The sequence below is a fragment of the Phanerochaete carnosa genome, assembly GCF_000300595.1.
Source record: "Phanerochaete carnosa HHB-10118-sp unplaced genomic scaffold PHACAscaffold_8, whole genome shotgun sequence".
NCBI lineage: Eukaryota > Fungi > Basidiomycota > Agaricomycetes > Polyporales > Phanerochaetaceae > Phanerochaete > Phanerochaete carnosa.
In genome coordinates this window covers 1,636,042-1,654,034 of record NW_006767635.1, presented here as the reverse complement: position 1 = coordinate 1,654,034, position 17,993 = coordinate 1,636,042, and the positions used below count along the sequence as shown (strand labels likewise).

At 52.9% G+C, this 17,993-nt stretch overlaps 6 protein-coding genes across 6 annotated transcripts; 3 read left to right on the top strand and 3 right to left on the bottom strand.

Annotated features, from left to right (window-relative positions):
- Positions 1–1,356: 1,356 nt before the first annotated feature.
- PHACADRAFT_198745 (uncharacterized protein) lies at positions 1,357–2,052 on the bottom strand (the record flags this gene model as incomplete). The annotated part of the gene is made up of 4 exons (XM_007398979.1): positions 1,357–1,491; positions 1,542–1,685; positions 1,741–1,983; positions 2,035–2,052. The coding sequence occupies 4 exons, from the start codon at positions 2,050–2,052 to the stop codon at positions 1,357–1,359; spliced, it is 540 nt and encodes a 179-aa protein (XP_007399041.1).
- A 2,844-nt stretch (positions 2,053–4,896) lies between these two features.
- On the bottom strand, positions 4,897–5,730 carry PHACADRAFT_211919 (uncharacterized protein; the record flags this gene model as incomplete). Its single annotated transcript, XM_007398978.1, has 4 exons — positions 4,897–5,179; positions 5,230–5,349; positions 5,405–5,662; positions 5,719–5,730. 4 exons carry the CDS (start codon positions 5,728–5,730, stop codon positions 5,036–5,038), a joined length of 534 nt encoding a protein of 177 aa, XP_007399040.1. The 3' UTR covers positions 4,897–5,035.
- Positions 5,731–9,249: 3,519 nt separating this feature from the next.
- Positions 9,250–9,980, top strand: PHACADRAFT_198742 (uncharacterized protein; the record flags this gene model as incomplete). The annotated part of the gene is made up of 3 exons (XM_007398977.1): positions 9,250–9,467; positions 9,524–9,849; positions 9,904–9,980. 3 exons carry the CDS (start codon positions 9,250–9,252, stop codon positions 9,978–9,980), a joined length of 621 nt encoding a protein of 206 aa, XP_007399039.1.
- Positions 9,981–10,298: 318 nt separating this feature from the next.
- On the bottom strand, positions 10,299–12,217 carry PHACADRAFT_261290 (uncharacterized protein; the record flags this gene model as incomplete). Its single annotated transcript, XM_007398976.1, has 6 exons — positions 10,299–10,425; positions 10,486–11,296; positions 11,348–11,441; positions 11,494–11,754; positions 11,805–12,051; positions 12,111–12,217. Coding segments are annotated over 3 exons (413 nt in total), but the record flags the coding sequence as incomplete, so codon positions are not given.
- A 232-nt stretch (positions 12,218–12,449) lies between these two features.
- PHACADRAFT_261288 (uncharacterized protein) lies at positions 12,450–13,512 on the top strand. Its single transcript, XM_007398975.1, is given in 7 exon segments — positions 12,450–12,544; positions 12,560–12,562; positions 12,671–12,724; positions 12,776–13,063; positions 13,115–13,157; positions 13,208–13,316; positions 13,373–13,512. The coding sequence occupies 7 exon segments, from the start codon at positions 12,501–12,503 to the stop codon at positions 13,429–13,431; spliced, it is 600 nt and encodes a 199-aa protein (XP_007399037.1). The 5' UTR covers positions 12,450–12,500; the 3' UTR covers positions 13,432–13,512.
- A 651-nt stretch (positions 13,513–14,163) lies between these two features.
- PHACADRAFT_211913 (uncharacterized protein) lies at positions 14,164–14,884 on the top strand (the record flags this gene model as incomplete). Its single annotated transcript, XM_007398974.1, has 4 exons — positions 14,164–14,184; positions 14,243–14,464; positions 14,519–14,641; positions 14,700–14,884. 4 exons carry the CDS (start codon positions 14,164–14,166, stop codon positions 14,829–14,831), a joined length of 498 nt encoding a protein of 165 aa, XP_007399036.1. The 3' UTR covers positions 14,832–14,884.
- Positions 14,885–17,993: the final 3,109 nt, after the last annotated feature.

Below are 17,993 nucleotides of genomic sequence, written 5' to 3'. Positions count from 1 at the left end.
AAGGCTGCCCGCGAGGGTGCGGACGCTCCAATGCGGGACGTCATCTGTAGAAACAAGGGAACCTCCGTCGGAAAGCGAGACATTCATGTAGGGTGTCAGCCAAATGCATATTTCCATGAGATATCGCGGAAAGACGCGTTCGCCTTTGAAAGCTCACAGCATAGGCTGCCCCTCGCGTATGGGCGGGCTCAGTGAAACAGCAGGAGTATAACAATGCTGCAGCCTGAGACTCGCAAACTTGCGGTGGCGTGGAAGTACAAAGAGGTGCATGGGTTGCCAGGAATACGACTACAACAACGGTCAGTCAATTCCGAATTCATTTCTGAGTAGAACTTACGTATGTACCGCGGGTGTCTGGGCGGGCTCATCATACTCCGAGTCCTCATCGGCATGAGTTGAAATGTTCAGTGCAGCATGTCACTGTTGGCTGAAACAGGCTCGATGGCGTACATTAATGGAAAGCTTCTTCGGTTGCTACTAGATCCGGCAACGTAAGGTGCCTGGCAATCCGATATGCCATATCTCGAAATCAGCGCGTAGACTCGGGCTCACTAGGACCGGACGAATTTACGAACTAGAACTAACTGTTAGCATAATATGCTGTAAAATGAGCCCTGGACGTGTGAGCCCCGCTGGTTCACTCCGAAGTGCAAGGAGGTGATGTGGTGCGCGACGAATTGGCGCGCGCGTTGAAAACCTTCGTTGATCGCGATGGGCATTGTGGCGCTGATAGGCACCTTAAATATAAGGTCTGCCGAGGCGATGCCGAGCGCTGCCGAGCAGACGTCGGCCTGACTAATCTGGAATACACTGGAGGGTTCATATGCCAGGGGCATGGTTTTACCGGCTTACTCTCGAATAAGTAAGTAAGTAAGCATTAAGCTGCGATCGGTGCAGCGCAGAACCGTGTCTGAACGTCTCAATGGCGGTCGTTAATATCGCTTTTGCGTCTTGCGTTCGGATCGACATAGCTGTGGCGCATTGGCGATATTGGTGCCACTAAGGCAAGCCACTCATCTCAGGAGCCTCCGACTCCACCTCTTGGACTGCGCTGGGCACTACAGGCACCAAAGCCGAACCGGTCGAGCAAGGCCGGGCCCTCACCAACCCAGCCCATAGCTCGGCTATGTCGCTTCCGCATTGACAAGTCTTGTATCAAAGACGATCACTGATCTAAAGCAATACTCATCATACTCGTGACCCTACAATCTGGCAGTGCTGTCCAATCCAGGCACCGCTGCGTCATAATACATAATCTAGGACAACTGCTATCTACGTGAAGCTACTGATACACTTGGCGCGTGAACGGAAGGACGAAACAATCAGGACGCTCTAAGGCGAATCAAGACGTTACAGCTAAGTAGGAGAATGACAAAGAACAGGCTGCCAAGATCCCTGAGAGACGTTGCGCAGCTCCACAAGGGAAAGGGCACGGAATGGGATGTTCTGCAGCGCCCAATGAGGATCGCCTCCGGTAGCGTGAAGCATGTCCTATACTACATAAGCGGGTTGGCATCTAAGCTACAACGCGAGCTACTCACATTGTAGAACTGCTGAACACGGGTGGCGGCCTGGTTTGCGATCTGGGCCAGGGTCACGGGACGATTCCCCAAGTTGGCGGTTAAGGCATTAAGCATGGTCCATTCGTCGTACCCAGGCCACTGTGAGATGAGATATGCATGAGGCTTCGATAGTCGGGGTATGAAGCGGACATAAACTTGCCAAAATGCGTAGGTTGACCCTGATGTTAGTCTCTGACAATGGTGGAGTGGTTTCTGCGTTGTCAAGTTCATTGCCAGGGACCAAAGCACTCTCTAGATGCAGCCCGAGGAAACCGTTGGCGAAGAACCTGATTGGAGGAAGAGGATTGAAGCCGTTTTGACCAGTCGCCCGCCGATAAACTCGTTGGGGGACAATAATGCCTGGTGTATTCGGCGGCTGCGGGTAGTTCATGAATGTATGGAAATCTTGCGGATTCTGGTTCTGCTCAAAGTCAGCTCGTATAGGAGCGCTACGAGAGCAGCCGCTACACACATTAATATTCTGCGCCATATCGCGAAAACAGTGAGACTGGGAGTAGACGAGGCGAGTTTGAGATGCACTCACCGGGCTAAGCTCACTCTGATTTTGTATCGTCACTAATGTCGGCTAGGGTTCATTGCTGTTGTGCGCATCGTCGCCTACGTCCACCGCGTTCAAACGCTCTACGCGCGATGGCGTAGTTTCCAGATGTGGTGCCTAGCCAAATTGTAAAAGTAAAACATGTGAGGAGTCCTTTCTGGAAGTATGGATGAAATTTAAGCATCATATCGACTGGCGAGTGAATAAGTAAGGTTGATAGGTGGCGTCATCGGAAATTACAGCATGGACATCGTACTAGGAGTAAAGGGGCAATCACCTTAGCTCATAGCGCCCCCAAATACACAAACACATGCTTTACCCAGCACAGGACGACGCCCTGCTGCGGCAACGCGTCCCACGGTCCATGAGGTGTCCAGGTACATCCCGTGCTTAACGGAGGCCGGCTGTAACCAGACAACTTCCGGGCTAAACACGAGGTAAGTCGAGGCTCAAGATAATCTGTAAGCGTCCAGTCAATGAGGTGACTCACCCTAACCTACCGCGCCCCACGACGCTACGGAAATCCGACAGGCATATGTGGCCCGCGGCACCGTCTTCCGCGCGCACTGGCTGGATACCGCGAGGTTAGAGCCGGCCTCGTCGGAGTGCAAGTCGGCGCCATAGCCCCTCGCGGTCTGATCGCTCAGGATATGGTGGTGGTTGGAGTAAAGAGGAAATGACCCTTCGTGTTCGCTGGCTGTGGCGATGATAGACGCCTAATAGTAAGCATCGTCACGTCATGCATGCCTGACGCCCCATCTGGGCAGTACCCCCCTTATCCTGAGTTCAGGGACACTATGCACGAAGAATTTAGAGGTAGACGCTTGGTGGAAGACTATACGATGAATTGCTGAAGCGTCAAATACCTCGTCCAGTCATCCGGGCAGTTTGGTTGGATCGGAAGGGTTGAGGCTGCAGGTTAGTCCACTATCCAAATCATCGTAATGCCATACCTCTTCTCTTCTCTTCTCACTCTTGACACTCTGTCCGGTAGCTCGTCGCAATCGCTTCAGGGTTCAGAATACAGACTGATGCCAGATCTCCCAATGACTCAATCCGTCCGGACAACCCGGCGAAATCAACGAAAGCCAGTCGCGCATCTGGACAATCGGCATTTGAAGTGCCCAACATGATTCGAAAAACTTGCTCCGCAACAAACCGACGCGCAAGAGCGTGGGTGCCCCCTTAATCACACCTGCGTCACTTTCATTAATGGCCCATGGCATGTTATCGAACACGATATCCAGCATTCAAGCCAGGTGCACGCTCGTCGTCAATCGGCGACGCGTGCACTTTTGGGTGTCGCATCGTGGTGCCGGAAGCTGTCATCGGTGTGGCAAATGTTTCGCCGCGAATATATACAGAGCCAGCGTGACGCCCCCCCCCCCTCCCGGAAACGGATCCGTCACTGGACGCGCCGCGTGGTACCCAAGCACCTAGGCACAGTCCTCCTTATACAAAGGCCCGCTGCTGCCAGACGAGTTACATCAAACAAACGACAATTGAACACAAAAACAATGCGCGAACGCTGGACAAATGACCGCGGCGGACGCGGCGGTCTGCCCACTCCGCGACATCACGGAAGTCCGATATGTATCCGCAAGAACCATCTCCCGCCGGGCACCAGACCGGACACCGAGAGGTCAGGCTTGGAGTCAACTTCGTTGAAAGCAACTCTAGAAACTCTTCGCAGTAAGTTTCTCACACGCAGGGCCCGGCTTCGACTGTCGGGCGCGCTTGAGGCTAGCAGAACGGACGCTCAGTCCGTAGCTCAGAAGAAGGGAAGTCTCTAAGATGTATTTACCTAGCAGAACGGACGCTCAGTCCGTACTGCAATACAGTCAGTACCCTACAGTGTCCATAATGAGAGGATATACGCACGCTCAGAAGAAGGGAAGTCTCTGAGCGTGCACGACAGGGAAAAGCGAGTAAATAAGGAAAGTGGCAGGTGCCTTAGCAACTGGTGAGTCAGGAACAAAATAACGAACGCGCTATCTAATAAAATACTGTCCAATAGGAATCTGAGTCATCCCGAGACATGTGCGTGCGAGCGCACGAGCCCAAAATCCAACAGCAACCAACACAAGGGACTTTTGATCCCGCTGGCTTGGATGGAGGCGGTGCTGTTTAACATACAGCGGAAAAGAATTCACATGCCCGCCGGCAGAGTTGATGCGCACATTCCTATCTGGAATCTGTGGCGTCGATAGGCGCCACATTTGCATCAGGAAAATCCGACCCGAGCTATGAGTGCTGATCAGCGTGTATAATACTCGTAACCTCCGTAAACATCATCCCGGGGGCATTAAAAGTGCTTACCGTTTTGACAAACTTTCAACGCACACTCATAACCACACACCAAAATATTATAACCGTAGCTGATATGATCATAATCACAGCGCGTCCTGTTGCACGATTATGAGCACCGATGATCGTCTGGCAGCTATTGACCACAGCAGACCACAGCAGCAAGCAGGGTAAGCTAAGGCAAGCCACTCATATAAAGTGCCTCTGAGTCGGCCAGAACGCCCTCTTGAAGTGCGTTGGGCCCTGATGCTGTGCAGCTTCGGCTTCTGCGAAGCAGAATCGAGCAAAGCCGAGCCGTCACCAGCCCTCGGCGGTTTAGCTCAGACGGCCTAAGGCCCGGCTTTGGCGCAAGCTGGACAGGCCTAAGTCGGCGCCAGTTTATGACGCAGTTGCATTGACAGGTCTTGTCTCAAAGCGAGTCACCAGTCCGGAGCAATGTCCGCTGAGTACTTATTGCTAAAGAATCTAACAGTGTTGTATAATCTAGGCACTGCTGCATCGTAATAAATAACCAGTGAGACAAATGATAACTATATGGAGCTCCTAATGTATCGAGCGCGTGAACGAAGGAAAGACACTCGAAAGCGAATCAAACTAGCACCGGAAATTAGACGCCGTTGGGTACCGTATAGCAGAAGACGGGCTGCCAGGATCCCTGTGAGACATTGCGCAGCTCAACAAGATGAAGAGCGCTAAATGGAATCCTCTGTAGCTGCCAATCTGCCACAGCACCAACGTTGGTAAGCATGTCCTGTGCCATGTTAGTGAACCAGAATCTAAGCTACGGTATGAAGCACTCACCTGGTAGAACTCTTGAACACGGCTGGCAACCCGATATGCGATATTGGCGATGGTGGCGGGATTATTGGCCACTGTGGCGACCAAAGCATTGTTCAAATGCCACCCTTCGTACCCAGGCCACTGTGTAACGTGCATGAGAATACAAAGCTAGGGTATGGAGCGGACATAAATTCACAAGAATGCGTAGAGCGGCCCTGTCGTTATTCAGTGACAATATTGGAGCAGTGGCCGCGTTGTCAAGTACATTGTCAGGTACCAAGGCACTCTGGAGATTTAACCCGAGGGAACCATTGACGAAGAACCTGATGGGAGGAAGAGGAATAAAATCGTTTTGACCAGCCGGCCGCGGGAACACCTGTTGAGGGACAACAATGCCGGACAGATTCACGTCCATCGGTAGTCCATCGTAGTCCATGAATGTATGGTACTCTGGCTGATCATGACCCAGTTACCTCGTATAACAGAGCCACGAGAGCAGCCGCTACGTACATTCTGTGCCATGTCGCGAGAACAGTGAGACTGGGGGTAGATGAAGAGAGCTTGAGATACACTCACTAGGCTGAACTCGTTCTGATTTTGTACCGTCACTAAATGTCGGCTAGGGTCGATTGCTGCTGTGCGCACCGTCGCCTACGGCCACCGCGTTCATGCGCTCTACGCGCGATGGCGTAGTTTCCAGATGTGATACCTAGCTAAATTGTAAAAGTAAAACATGTGAAGAGTCCTTTCTGGAAGTATGGATGAAATTTGAGCATCATATCGACTATTTTCTGCATGATCTGGCGAGTGAATAAGTAAGGTCAATAGGTGGCGTCATCGGAAATTACAGCGTGAACACCGTACTAGGAAAAAAGGATAATCATCTTAGCTCATAGCGCCCCCAAATACACAAACACGTGCTTTACCCAGCACAGGACGACGCCCTGCTGCGGCAACGCGTCCCACGGTCCATGAGGCGTCCAGGTACATCCCGTGCTTAACGGAGGCCGGCTGTAACCAGAAAACTTCCGGGCTAAACACGAGGTAAGTCGAGGCTCAAGATAATCTGTAAGCGTCCAGTCAATGAGGTGACTCACCCTAACCTACCGCGCCCCACGACGCTACGGAAATCCGACAGGCATATGTGGCACGGCACCGTCTTCCGCGCGCACTGGCTGGATACCGCGAGGTTAGAGCCGGCCTCATCGGAATACAGTCGGTGCCAGAGTCCCTCGCGGTTTGATCGCTCAGGATATGGTGGTGGTTGGAGTAAAGAGGAAATGACCCTTCGTGTTCGCTGGCTGTGGCGATAATAGACGCCTAATAGTAAGCATCGTCACGTCATGCATACCTGACGCCCCATCTGGGCAGTACCCCCTTATATTGAGTTCAGGGACACTATGCACGAAGAATTTAGAGGTAGACGCTTTGTGCAAGACTATACGATGAATTGCTGAAGCGTCCAAAACCTCGTCCAATTATCCGGACGGTTTGGTTAGAGACGGGCTGTGAGGCTGCAGGTTACTGGTCCACTATCCAAATCATCGTAATACCATACCACTTCTCTCCTCACTCTTGATATCATTTCAAACCCTGAAGCGACTGTGACGAGCTACCGGACAGACAGACTGATTCCAGGTCTCCCAATGACTCAGTCTGTCCGGACAACCCGGCGAAATCAACGGAAGCTAGTCACGCATCTGGACAATCGGCATTTGAAGTGCCCAAACATGATTAAAAAAAATTATTCCGCAACAAATCGACGCGCAATAGCGTGGACTCTCCCTCAATCACACCTGCGTCGCTTTCATTAATGGCCCATGGCATATTATCGAATACGACATCCAGCATCCAAGCCAGGTTGCATGCTCGTTGCCAATCGGCGGCGCGTGCACTTTCGGGTGTTGCGTCATGGTACCGGAAGCTGTCATCGGTGTGGCAAATGTTCCGCCGCGAGTATATACAGAGCCAGCGTGGCGCCCCCCAAAACGGATCTCTTCCTGATGTCGCTGGACGCGCCGTGTGGTACTCAAGCATCCAGGCAGAGTCCTTCTTGTACAAAGGCCTGCTGCTGCTAGACGAGTTATATCAAACAAACGACAATTGAACACAAAAACAATGCGTGAACGCTGGACAAATGACCGCGGCGGACGCGGCGGTCTGCTCACTCCGCGACATCATGGAGGTCTGATATGCATCCGCGAGAACCAGGAGGTCAGGGTCAGGGTCAACTTCGTTGGAAGCATTCAACACCAGGGGGCCTTTGCTCCCGCTGGCTTAGATGGAGGCGGTGGTGTCAAACACGCGGGAGAAAAGAATTCGCATGCCCGCCGACACGCTGATGCGCATATTCCTATCCGGAATCTGCCAGCGTGGCGTCGATAGGCGCCACCATTTGCGCTTCGCGTCGGGGCCGCGTTTCAGATATCTGGATCTCTGGCACGCTGACGTTAAAATTTGATGATCTGCATATGCCGCACCTCACGTCAATCTAAGTTATACACTCTATAGTCACGTCATATGACGGAGTAACGACAAGCTGTAAGTGTTGTACAATCAAGGTCCGGCCAGTAGCGTCAGGCCTGAGGCACGACGCGGCAGAGAACGGGCTGCCAGGAAGCCTGGAGAACATGGTGAAGTTCCAGGAGCACGAGCTGGTCGATTGGCACTTCAGCCGCCCACCAGTCGCGACTGGGTTCAGTAGAGGATATTCCCGGCACTTCCAGTTCCTACGCTTAGTCAGCGCGGTGCATCCAGAATATAACCATGGAACAGACCTGCAAACACTGCCGGACTGTCTTTGCGATATCCTGGGCGAGCCGAGCCTTGGTGACGAGTCCACCGGTAGGCTCGGTGATCACGATGTACTTCGACCACGGGGTATATCCGGGCCACTTGCAGAAGACGGTATGAGACACTCAAGACAAAATATACGACACTGCAAAACGTACAACAATGCGGATCCCGATCTTCTGACCAGCGTTAGGCATGTCGACTCTGTCTTCCGCGCCGGGCATGCTAAAGGTATCGTTGTTGATGGCGTTGGCAAGATAGATGCCAGGGATACCTGCCTGTTCGAAGCGGATGGGGTTCATGCGTTCGAACGGCGGGGTGGGACGCTCCGGTGTGTACGTCTTTTGAGGGACTAGCACACCACCAGGAGGCAAGATTCTCGGCATCGCCGGGTTATTAAAGACGTGGTACTTGAGACATAGATAAAGCGGGTAGTGGAACAAAAATGAAGCAAAATGACTTACTGAATTCGCCATGAAGCTCTGGGGAACGAAGTGTCAATGCGCAGAATGTGCAAGAGCATTTCAGGCTCTGGGTCGCTTTTGTATGACAGCTGTCGCGGATTTACGGTCCACTTACTACGCAACGTTCTCTGAACCGCTGGAGCTATACATCTCGAATGATGTTTGAGGCTCGATACATCAGCAATATCTGTGTTCGCGCAAGGCATGGATCTTCGAGATCATGGTCACAGTCGTTCCATAGACACTGGTAGGTTATGATGGCACGGTAGATTCTCAGCCTCATGTCCGCGCAAGAGGGCAGTAGGCACGGTAGAGGCTTACATTAGCCAAGAAATGAGATGGATTATCACATTAACTCACCTGTGTAGCTTCGGCGGACTGAACAGCAGGACCGAGACCCTGCAGCTTGGGCGAGCCATCGAAGGGACTCATCGCTTGGAGGGTAGACATCTTAGAGAGGCAGAGTTCAGTTCATCGTAACTTACAGCAACGACGATATCAGTGCAGAAAAGTCAGCGCTTCACCTACCGTGTATAACATACCGGGAAAGGCTGCCTTGTTCTCGGTCTTGGACCCTTTTATGTCCTCGTGATGGCCCACATACTGATGCCAAAATGGTGTTCCCTGAGGAGTCCGATCCTCAGTTATTCCACCACGGAACCGTCAGACCAAAAGTTCCGGGTTCACTCCCTTTGCTTAAGTCCTGCTAGGCGCACCCGGCTGTGGCATTTTCCTTCATTTCTCACGTAACTTACGACGGGAGCCGCCCGTGGGTAGAACGGTGATGGCCGTGATGGCGGCAGGCACTGGTTCACGCGCGCTTGCTGTTCGCGAACCTGAATACGAACATCTCTATGCTGCCAGTATCTTGCCATACTCATACAACATAATGGTGGGGGTTCCAGTGCCGCCAGCTGGGAAAGTGCTTCTCGGGGAGTCGGTCGAGGAGAGTCGGGTCAAACGTCTGGAGAAGCAGCAGTCTCGGTATAGGGACAGAGGCGGGTATGTCCAGACATTTTACGCGTTAGCAGCCAACCAGACGTGTTGCACCCTTTCAGGATGTTTGTTCCTGCCGATACAAACCCTTTGCTTGATGTGCTGTTGGCGCGGGGCGTCAATGGCGAGTCACCCCAGAAGCAGCGGTCAATGGCCCCGTCACCCTCACCGCCTCGAAAGGCAAGAAAGAGTGCAGTCTCGGTTGTCCGCGCGAAGAAGCCCAAAGCTAAGGCGAGCGATGGCGGCGCGTCTCCTGCCAAAGTAGCCAGGAGAAAGTCAGCCCGGGTCAAACGTGACCCCAAGCCGAAGAGCAGGGCAGCAGTGAAGTCGGTAAAGAAGACGGCTAACCCTGGGCTCGGTGTACAGGACAACGGTGCTCCCACCGCAGGTTAGGCTATTTGTTTGGGCATCGATCATTTATTTCCGACACACACTTCCATAGGTCCGTCCAAGCTACCTCCAGAACCACCCAGCGGGGCGCGCATGGGCAAGGCGCGGCTTAAGGCCTCCGGCATGTAGCAGCTCATGTTCTCGTCGCTGTTACATAAACTGACAGAAAGCGGATTTGACAGGAAATGCAGATGTGTCTACACCAGCTACTGATGCAGATGCCGCGGCACAGAAGGCCGCCTCCCAGAAGGGACCCGCCAAACGCTCAACGAGAGATCCCGGTGCGCAATTTCGCACCTGCTGTCAATGTGTGCTAAGCGGAATTATCGTGCAGCTCCTAGGAAGAGTGCGGAGAAGAACAAGAACAGCTTATCGGCGCGGGTCCACCCAACGCCCGAGGATAAGCCCGCACAGCCCGCAGCCGGAAGGGGCAGGCCTCAGAAACAACGTAACGAGAAGGCGAACACTGGCGTTGGACCGTCTGCCTCGGTGCCAAAGCCATCCAGCAACCGAGCTGGAAAGACGGCAGGCGACACCCGCCCCACTGTTCCGAGCACTGCCGGGGGAAACAGAGGCAAGTGCCATCGTTTCCACGACAGGTGATTCGAGATTGACTTCATCATGGTAATGACAGATACCCGTGGTGGAGCCAACCGCGATGTGGCGTCCAACAGGTCTGGTATGAAACGACCCGCGGGAAGTGAGGGGCCCGTGGCTAACGGGGCAGCGGACGAGCTCTCTGCGCCATCCAGGCACAAGCGGCCAAAGCTGTACATCCCGCCCGACTCAGAATCCGACGATGACGACGACGTGCCTATCATGGCGACTCTGAAAGCGAAGACAAAGACTCGGGAGGCGGCGCAGAGCAGCAAGGTTCAGTTGCCGACCACCGATGCTCGTGCCAGTCGCGTAGCGCCTACGTCCGGGAAGATGCCCTCAGCTAGGAGCGCGGATCTCCCTCTTCAAGCTGCACATGATGGGCAAGCAGGTTCCTCAAAGCTTCCTACAATCGCACAAGAAGACGAGTTACCTACTAAGGGGCGTAAAAAGCCTTCCTCGCAGTCAAGGGCCTCCAAGAAAGCGACAGCTAAGGCCTCGGTGAAACTGGCCGACGATATTGTGGACGACGCGCAGATAGGTTCCTCCAGCCGGACTAAGCTCTCTACAGTGGTAGAGGCGGAAGGACGAATAGGTGAGGTCGCACCGAAGAGACAAAAGAAAGGCGCGGTGAAGGCTCCGGAGGGACCTACGGGCGATGTGCCTTCAGCAACGGATGCCTCGACGAAGGGGAAGAGTCGCTCCAAGGCATTAGCCAAACGCAAAGAACGAGAAGACCACTCATCTCCAGCCCCCGCGGAAGATCTCTCTGAGGCAGACGAGGTTAGACCGGCGAAACGACGGAAGGCGACAGCGGACGATGATCACGGCAGTGGGAATGCGAAGCGGTGAGTCTCACGATCCACGAATAGCTTGAACTGTCTGAACTATGTTTTCAGACTGAAATCCTCTTCCAGCCGGTTGAAGGAGAATAGGAAGACGAGCAGCGCGAAGAACCCAGCTCTGGCGAAGGCAGCGGCGCCCAAACCGAAGGTCAGGTCAACTTTGTGCATGCCTCGCACTCCGTTCTAACTTTGTACTACAGCCACGGATGTCCATGTTCCCCGTACCAGATGAGATTGAGAATAGTGAAGACGAGCTTGACTTCCTCAGATAATCTTCTGTAGTGTAGTACGATAGCGGCACATGACAACGATGAAATCTCTGGAAGCAATGCTGACTTGATAAAATTCTTGCACAAATAATCTTGAGCAAAATAGAGTTCACGTTGAACGTTGATAGTTTATCTAAGGAGTAGGCAGAAGCGTGCCCGTCGCAGCGGGAAGGGCCTGGTCCTCGTCCCGACCTGACAGATAAATTCAGCACGGGACATACTGCATCGGATAGACCACGCACCCTCGTAAAACTTTTGCAAGAATGTCCGTGGTGGGCGACCCCTCGGTACCAGCAGCTTGCCCATCACATGGTCCTTCTGTTTCCAGAAGTTCATGGTCTCCTGGTACTCCTGCCTGCCCTGCAGCAAGAGGTGGTTGATCACGCGCAGGTCGGTAACATGCCGGTTCTCCTCAAATCTCCTCCGTATCTGCTGGCGAACGTACTGCGGCGAGACGTGCAGCGTGTAGAGAGCGCAGAATTCCGGGGCCTGGCGCGCAAGGGTGAGCGACGTCTGCGGGGGAATACGGTAGAAGACACGCAGCATACACCGCGGTACCAGTCGCGGTAGAGCGTCAGCACTGCCGCGCGGGCCTCCTCGGGGGTCTTGATTACCTTCGTCGCGCGGGCGAGACGGGATGGGATGGTGGTCATAGCTCGACGGTGTTGAATGCACCCGACCCGACTCGCGAGACGACGTCGAGTCGGGTCCGTACCAGTTTCAGTCGGAGCCTATAGGTTCTCTATGTTTGGGACATTTGCGTCAGCGTTCTGCGGTGCCGGGACCTCGGCACCACACAAGTTCAAACCCAGACACGTGCTTGGTACACAATTGCAGGGCAAAGCCAATCGTGTTTGATCTGACGCCCTCGAGCTGTACTCTATCCCCCATCGTCCTCGATTCAACCCTTTCGGCCGTACACTTTTTTCAGAGCAACAATGGCCCGCGGGACCTTCAAGCAGAAGCGTGGTGGAGGCCGAAAGTGAGTGCAAACGATCTTTGGTCGTTTTCGTGCGATGCTTATATGCCGGACATAACTCGCCTTTCAGCTTTAGGTATTCGCTTATCGACCGCCGTTATCGCGCACAATATCTTGACCTTACTTGTATAGCCGGCACCTTGAGCTCAATGAGGAAGGCACCGCAGTCGCAGTAGACAAATGGCTAGTGTCCTGAAGTCTGATGGACAGCCGCAGAAAATTGACCTCTTGCAGGGGCAGACGCGAGAAGGAGGAGGAAGAGGAGAGCGACGACGAGGAGGAAGAGTCCGATGAAGAAGAGGAGGAAGAGTCCGAGGAGGAGGGTACGCCTCAGCAAGTCGAGCTGACTCGTGCGCAACGCAAGGAGCTCAAGAAGAAGAAGAAAGAAGCCGCCACTAAGGCCGAAGAGGACCAAGACGAAGACGGCGCAGAACCCTTGGTGGCGAACCCTAATATTGCAAGCGGAAAGCAGAGAAGTCTTGCTTCGCTCGATGCCCCCCAAGAGCTCTCTCGCAGAGAGAGGTACGTCGCGTGATGTACCAATATACCCATGCTTATCTCGCGGACTTAAAGGGAGGAGAAGGAGGCCAAAGAGAAGAAGGAGCGCTACTGGAAGGTATGCAAGTATTCAAGCAGCCCTAAATCGATACTTACCTTTCTGGGTAGCTGCACGAACAAGGCAAGACCGAGCAAGCTCAGGCAGACCTCGCCCGCCTTGCCAAGATCCGCGCAGAGCGCGAAGCGGCTGCTGCTAAGCGTAAGGCTGAAGCTGAAGGTGTGTTTTTTTTCGTGCCTGGAGGTGTTGATCTGCGCTTATACCCTTATCTGTAGCCAAAGCTGCAGAAACGGAGACGAAGCGGAAGGAGGCTATGTCGAAGAGAAAGGCCTAATTTGTCTTCAGTGCCTGCCCTCTGTATTACTAGGTTTCCCGTGTAAGATTAACATCATCGGATCTCGTTATTGGCCACTGCAAATATCTTCTGCGTGATGCGTTTGCCAATCCTATTTTAAGAGGTTGTGCTCGTCGACTAATTCTGCTGCTTAGAATCAGTGCACAAGCGCCCCGGCATTGTGGCGCTCGGCAACGTCCGTTATTGCGAGATACTACTTTTCCCAAACCCTGTCAACTCAGCTGCGGGGAAGGTCCGCAACGTTATCCACAGCGCCACGGATGTTAAGGCAAAATCATGACAGTGGACAGCACATGTTTTGTCCTCGGCAAGACAGCCTCGGGTCACTTTTGGCCTAGACGCCCTCTTGCGGCGCCGGACACCCAGAAATCGGTCACGTCAATGGAGAAGCGGGACGCCGAAACTCCTGTCGTGCAGCGCATGTTCGCTCCTTCTATTCTTTAAAGGTATAAAGTGATGGCTAGGGCTTGGTGCGCAGACACGGCATCCCTCTTCCCGGGCAGATAAACGCCCCTCGCGGTCGTCGTGGACAATGCCTCGCGGGACGCCTGTCAGAATCCAGAAATGCTCATGCTGGACACGGCAAGCTAACCGCCACAGAAATCTACAACTTTGACCGTGGCTCTCTGTCTGGCACATGTCGAAGCAACGTATAAAGGCTTGAGAGATGGTGCAAGGTTATGCACCTCCGGACTAAACAGTTGCGAGAACATGTTGCCATCCACACCAGAGGTGCGTTTTTCAAGTATCACACAGACAGATCTTAGCTGACGACAAGGAGCAACCTTAGTATCATACCTTTAACAACGCTCCCGATGACTGTGGCATGCTGGTTCCCCAGAAGGTGTATACTCAACACGGCGCGACGTTCGAAAGACGGGCCTCAGTCATTTTCCCCCCGGAGACGTACTTACACCGCGCATTGGCACGGGCGTTCGCCAATGATACGCGTTTTCAACAGCGTATACCCACGTCCGACTTCAGCAAGCTGAAGTTCACTCTCCGTCTCGAGGTGAGTGGCTCGTCCTGCCTGATAAAATCCATAGCGGTGCTGAATGGCCATAAGTGGCCCGGGTACGCGCCCTGGAACTGCAATATCCAGGGTACAGAACGTGCAGGCCATCCAGAACCAGTTCTTCTGTCTGTTCTGGCCGAGAGGGTTGCACATGCAGTCGAAAAGTTTTTCGCGGTGGGTGCTGAGTTGTTACACCGGCTTTTGCTCTCATGCTTACTAAAAATCTGTACAGAAAAATGCGAATATCCCGTCATCGGAGAGGGACTGGAATGTCGGCGCTATTCGCTTTGAGGGGCTGAGCCTTGTAGAGCTGCGACACGTTTCCGAGGGATCATGGCAGCCTGTTCTGAACTACTTCCCTTGAGCTATGTGGCTTGTGCGACACCGTGGCTCGGCTTGCTGCTCTCTTATATCTTGCTCGACTCCGCTCTACTTTGTGACGGAATAATGGCATATTCGCTATATCATCTTTCCGGATTTTTTATGTTCGTATTGACGTACGCGAACAAGCAAGCGCCCTCAAGCTGAAACGCGGAGGCTCCGTTTGTCCACAAATACTGGTGGCCGTCAGCGCCAGAACCTAAAGGACAGATCTAGAAATATTAGAAAAAAGTTTACAGTGGAATGCGCACCGTGAGACTTGCCGAATAAACAGATACTTCTTTTTGCACGCACAAGACATCTAGACAGCTGGCTGCATTTTGAGAATAGCATGCTATGTCGGAGATGATCGATGAGCGGCAAGCGCGAGCAAAGTCATGTGGCGTCGGCTATTAGCGCCGTCACGGTGGCGAACCGCACCGCGTTGACAGCAACGATTGCCGTGTTGCCGGTTGCTTTGTCCACATTTTGTTGGATATACCGAAAGTATCCCTTTGATCGAGATGGACTACGTGGCGGGGTGGGCTTGATGACGTGTCTACCATGCACGAGGCTTGTTATACTGTAAGTCATGTTGAATTATCGCGTTCCGCACCCATATGCAAGTTGCCCGATTCAAGGAGCGTTTGGACCGACTTCGAGTTGAAGCCCTTCGGGAGGTAAATCTTTCTTTCATAGCTCAAGCGTGAATTTTTTATCCCTTGTCTACGGCATAAGCGTGCGCGAGGGTGAACTCCTCCGTCGTAACTTGTGAACTCACGGATTGACAGGTATGACGCCACACGGGAATGCGCTTTCCAGGGTTCAATTCAAATTACGTCACCGTGCTACGACTAAGATATCTGCTTGATCCTCTTTATGTACAGATAACTAGTGCTCTTTGCCATGACGCCCTCCGTTTTCTTGACTGGCCTACCAATAATCCTCGAAAAATGAAGATCGCCCGCAGTTTTCTCAGGGATAGTCTGGGGCAGAAGGCCTCCGTGAGGCATTAAATAGGGTCGGACTCGGAGGGGTATACGGATTTTCTCGTGGCGGTGAAAAATTTGAACCAGGATGGTGAGTCCTAAGATGTCGACGCTATCTGACAGCTGCTCATCGCCTTCCACCGAAGGAGGTACCAAGGGACCAATACCACTTTTTCGGCAATATTGAAACAAACGGCGAGTCTTACGAGGGGATTATAGTTCCTCAGAAAGTATACGAATGTGGGGGAAATCTTCAGGCGAGACAGACGGTCCTGTTCCCTGGGAATCTCACGATTCAGGAAGCCCTCCATATGCGGTCCGCTCGTAGCCCAGAATACGAGAGGCCTACAGTTACTACTAGCCCCGGCATCCCAAGATTCAGCGTTCGTTTAGATGCGAGTACCATACCGCCGACTTCTTTTGATTCTTTGCGGCTTACACGCCTACAGATGCCGGGATACGACCCGTGGACAAGCATCATCAATGCTCGAGAGCGCGGCAGTGTATCTACAGAACCTATCATGCTCTGGCAGCTCGCACGGCGGGTGGCAGATGCATTCAAGAAGTTCTATGATGTACGCTCAGCCGTGGTCTGCTCCTACTATGTCTCGACTAAAGTGATGGATCCGGACAGGGTCACCTGAATGCATATTGCTCCAAGCCCGACTGGAACCTGAATAGGATGCCATTAGAAAGAATTATTCTGCTAGAGCTGCACCACGTCTCCGAGGGTTCCTGGCAGCCAGTACTGTGCTTAAATATTAACTAGACCGCTGGGCAGAGAGTCGCTGCGCGATCCTGCTAGATTTCATCCTTTAGTTCATTCGTTCACACCACAATAATTTTATAACTTACACTGTGCATATTACCTCTCGCTATCTATTTTATTATCTGTATGACTTTATGTAATTTTGCGCGCCATTTCTCTCACTGCTTGTCGAGTCTAATGAGAGCCACAAAAGAAAGGTCGCTCGACACTTGGAGCTTGAGCTTCGGTGTGATTCAACCATAGAAACAGACATGCCGTTTCCGCAGTGCTCGATATAATCCCACTGTCACTTGACGAGCGTAATGGTCGATGAGACATCCAAGCCTGAGTCTGAACTTGCCTACTCTTCAGCGGCTTGCGAATATCATCTTGTTGCGGACAATGTGACCTTTACGTGTGCCGTTATTCGGTGATGACATTACTAGTGCCCACGCGAGCATATTCGCTGCTAAAGCTGCCAAAACGAGGATGAGCAGAGCGATCTGGTGCATACGGGCTGCACAACGTGCTATTCATTTAACAAGTTGGGCCGACATCTCCCCAAGACCGCCCCGCACACCTTTGCATGTCCGACGCTCTTCTTCCTCGTGTTCTTACGAGAACTGGAAGCGCACACTCTGGACCTCAGAGGTGGCTGGCTGTTCAGTTACGAGGACCTGTACTGGAAGACCACTGGCCTCAGGTCATCAGCCTGAGCTAATCTCGCAGAAGGCATGACAAAGCGAGCACCCTGGAAAAGCTGAAGCAAGTCTTGAAACACCACGGGCTGGACCCTGCGAACCTCTAGGACGCGTGGATGCTGACCATGCCGAGCCACTTCGGATTCGAGATTATCAATCCCTTGACCGTCTACTTCTGTTATAAGCACGGAAGCGAGGAATGGGCCGCCGTCTTCGAGGTGAGTGCCTGAAATATAGCCGCGTGACACGACTCATCTCAGATACACAACACATTTGATAAAAGCACGTCCGTGTACTTCCAGTGAGCCTACCGCAGGACGCGCTTCTTCTCATAGGTTAGAGTTGCCTCTGTGCGAGATATGCAATTTACTCACCCTTCGATCCACGGGTTCATCCATGAAAGTAATTTTCCGCAAGAACTCCATGTTTCGCCATTCAACGATCGTTCCGGGTACTATTGCGTGTCCGCCAACATATTCATGGCGCAGAATCTATGGACAGAAAATACTCCATTGCCTGCGCCGAAAGTGCGGGTGCTCTTGCGCACTTGCACGGGCTGCCTAGAGGAAGAGTCTGTAGTAGTGCCTGTTAAGCTTGCAGCCTTCCTAGCACCATCAGCTTGCTCACCGTCGACGTCCTGCAATTTACTACGGTTGCTCCTCCTGCAACTGCTCGCTCTCTTCTCGTCTATGCCTCGGATCTTGTACCAAGCACGGCTCCTGCACTAC

Bases quoted from the DNA above. Each gene is read 5' to 3' on its own strand.
- PHACADRAFT_261288 (XM_007398975.1), top strand. From the start codon at position 12,501: ATGGCCCGCGGGACCTTCAAGCAGAAGCGTGGTGGAGGCCGAAA. The intron at 12,725-12,775 runs GCTAGTGTCCTG...GACCTCTTGCAG, and splicing joins GCAGTCGCAGTAGACAAATG to GGGCAGACGCGAGAAGGAGG. The intron at 13,158-13,207 runs GTATGCAAGTAT...CTTTCTGGGTAG, and splicing joins AGAAGGAGCGCTACTGGAAG to CTGCACGAACAAGGCAAGAC.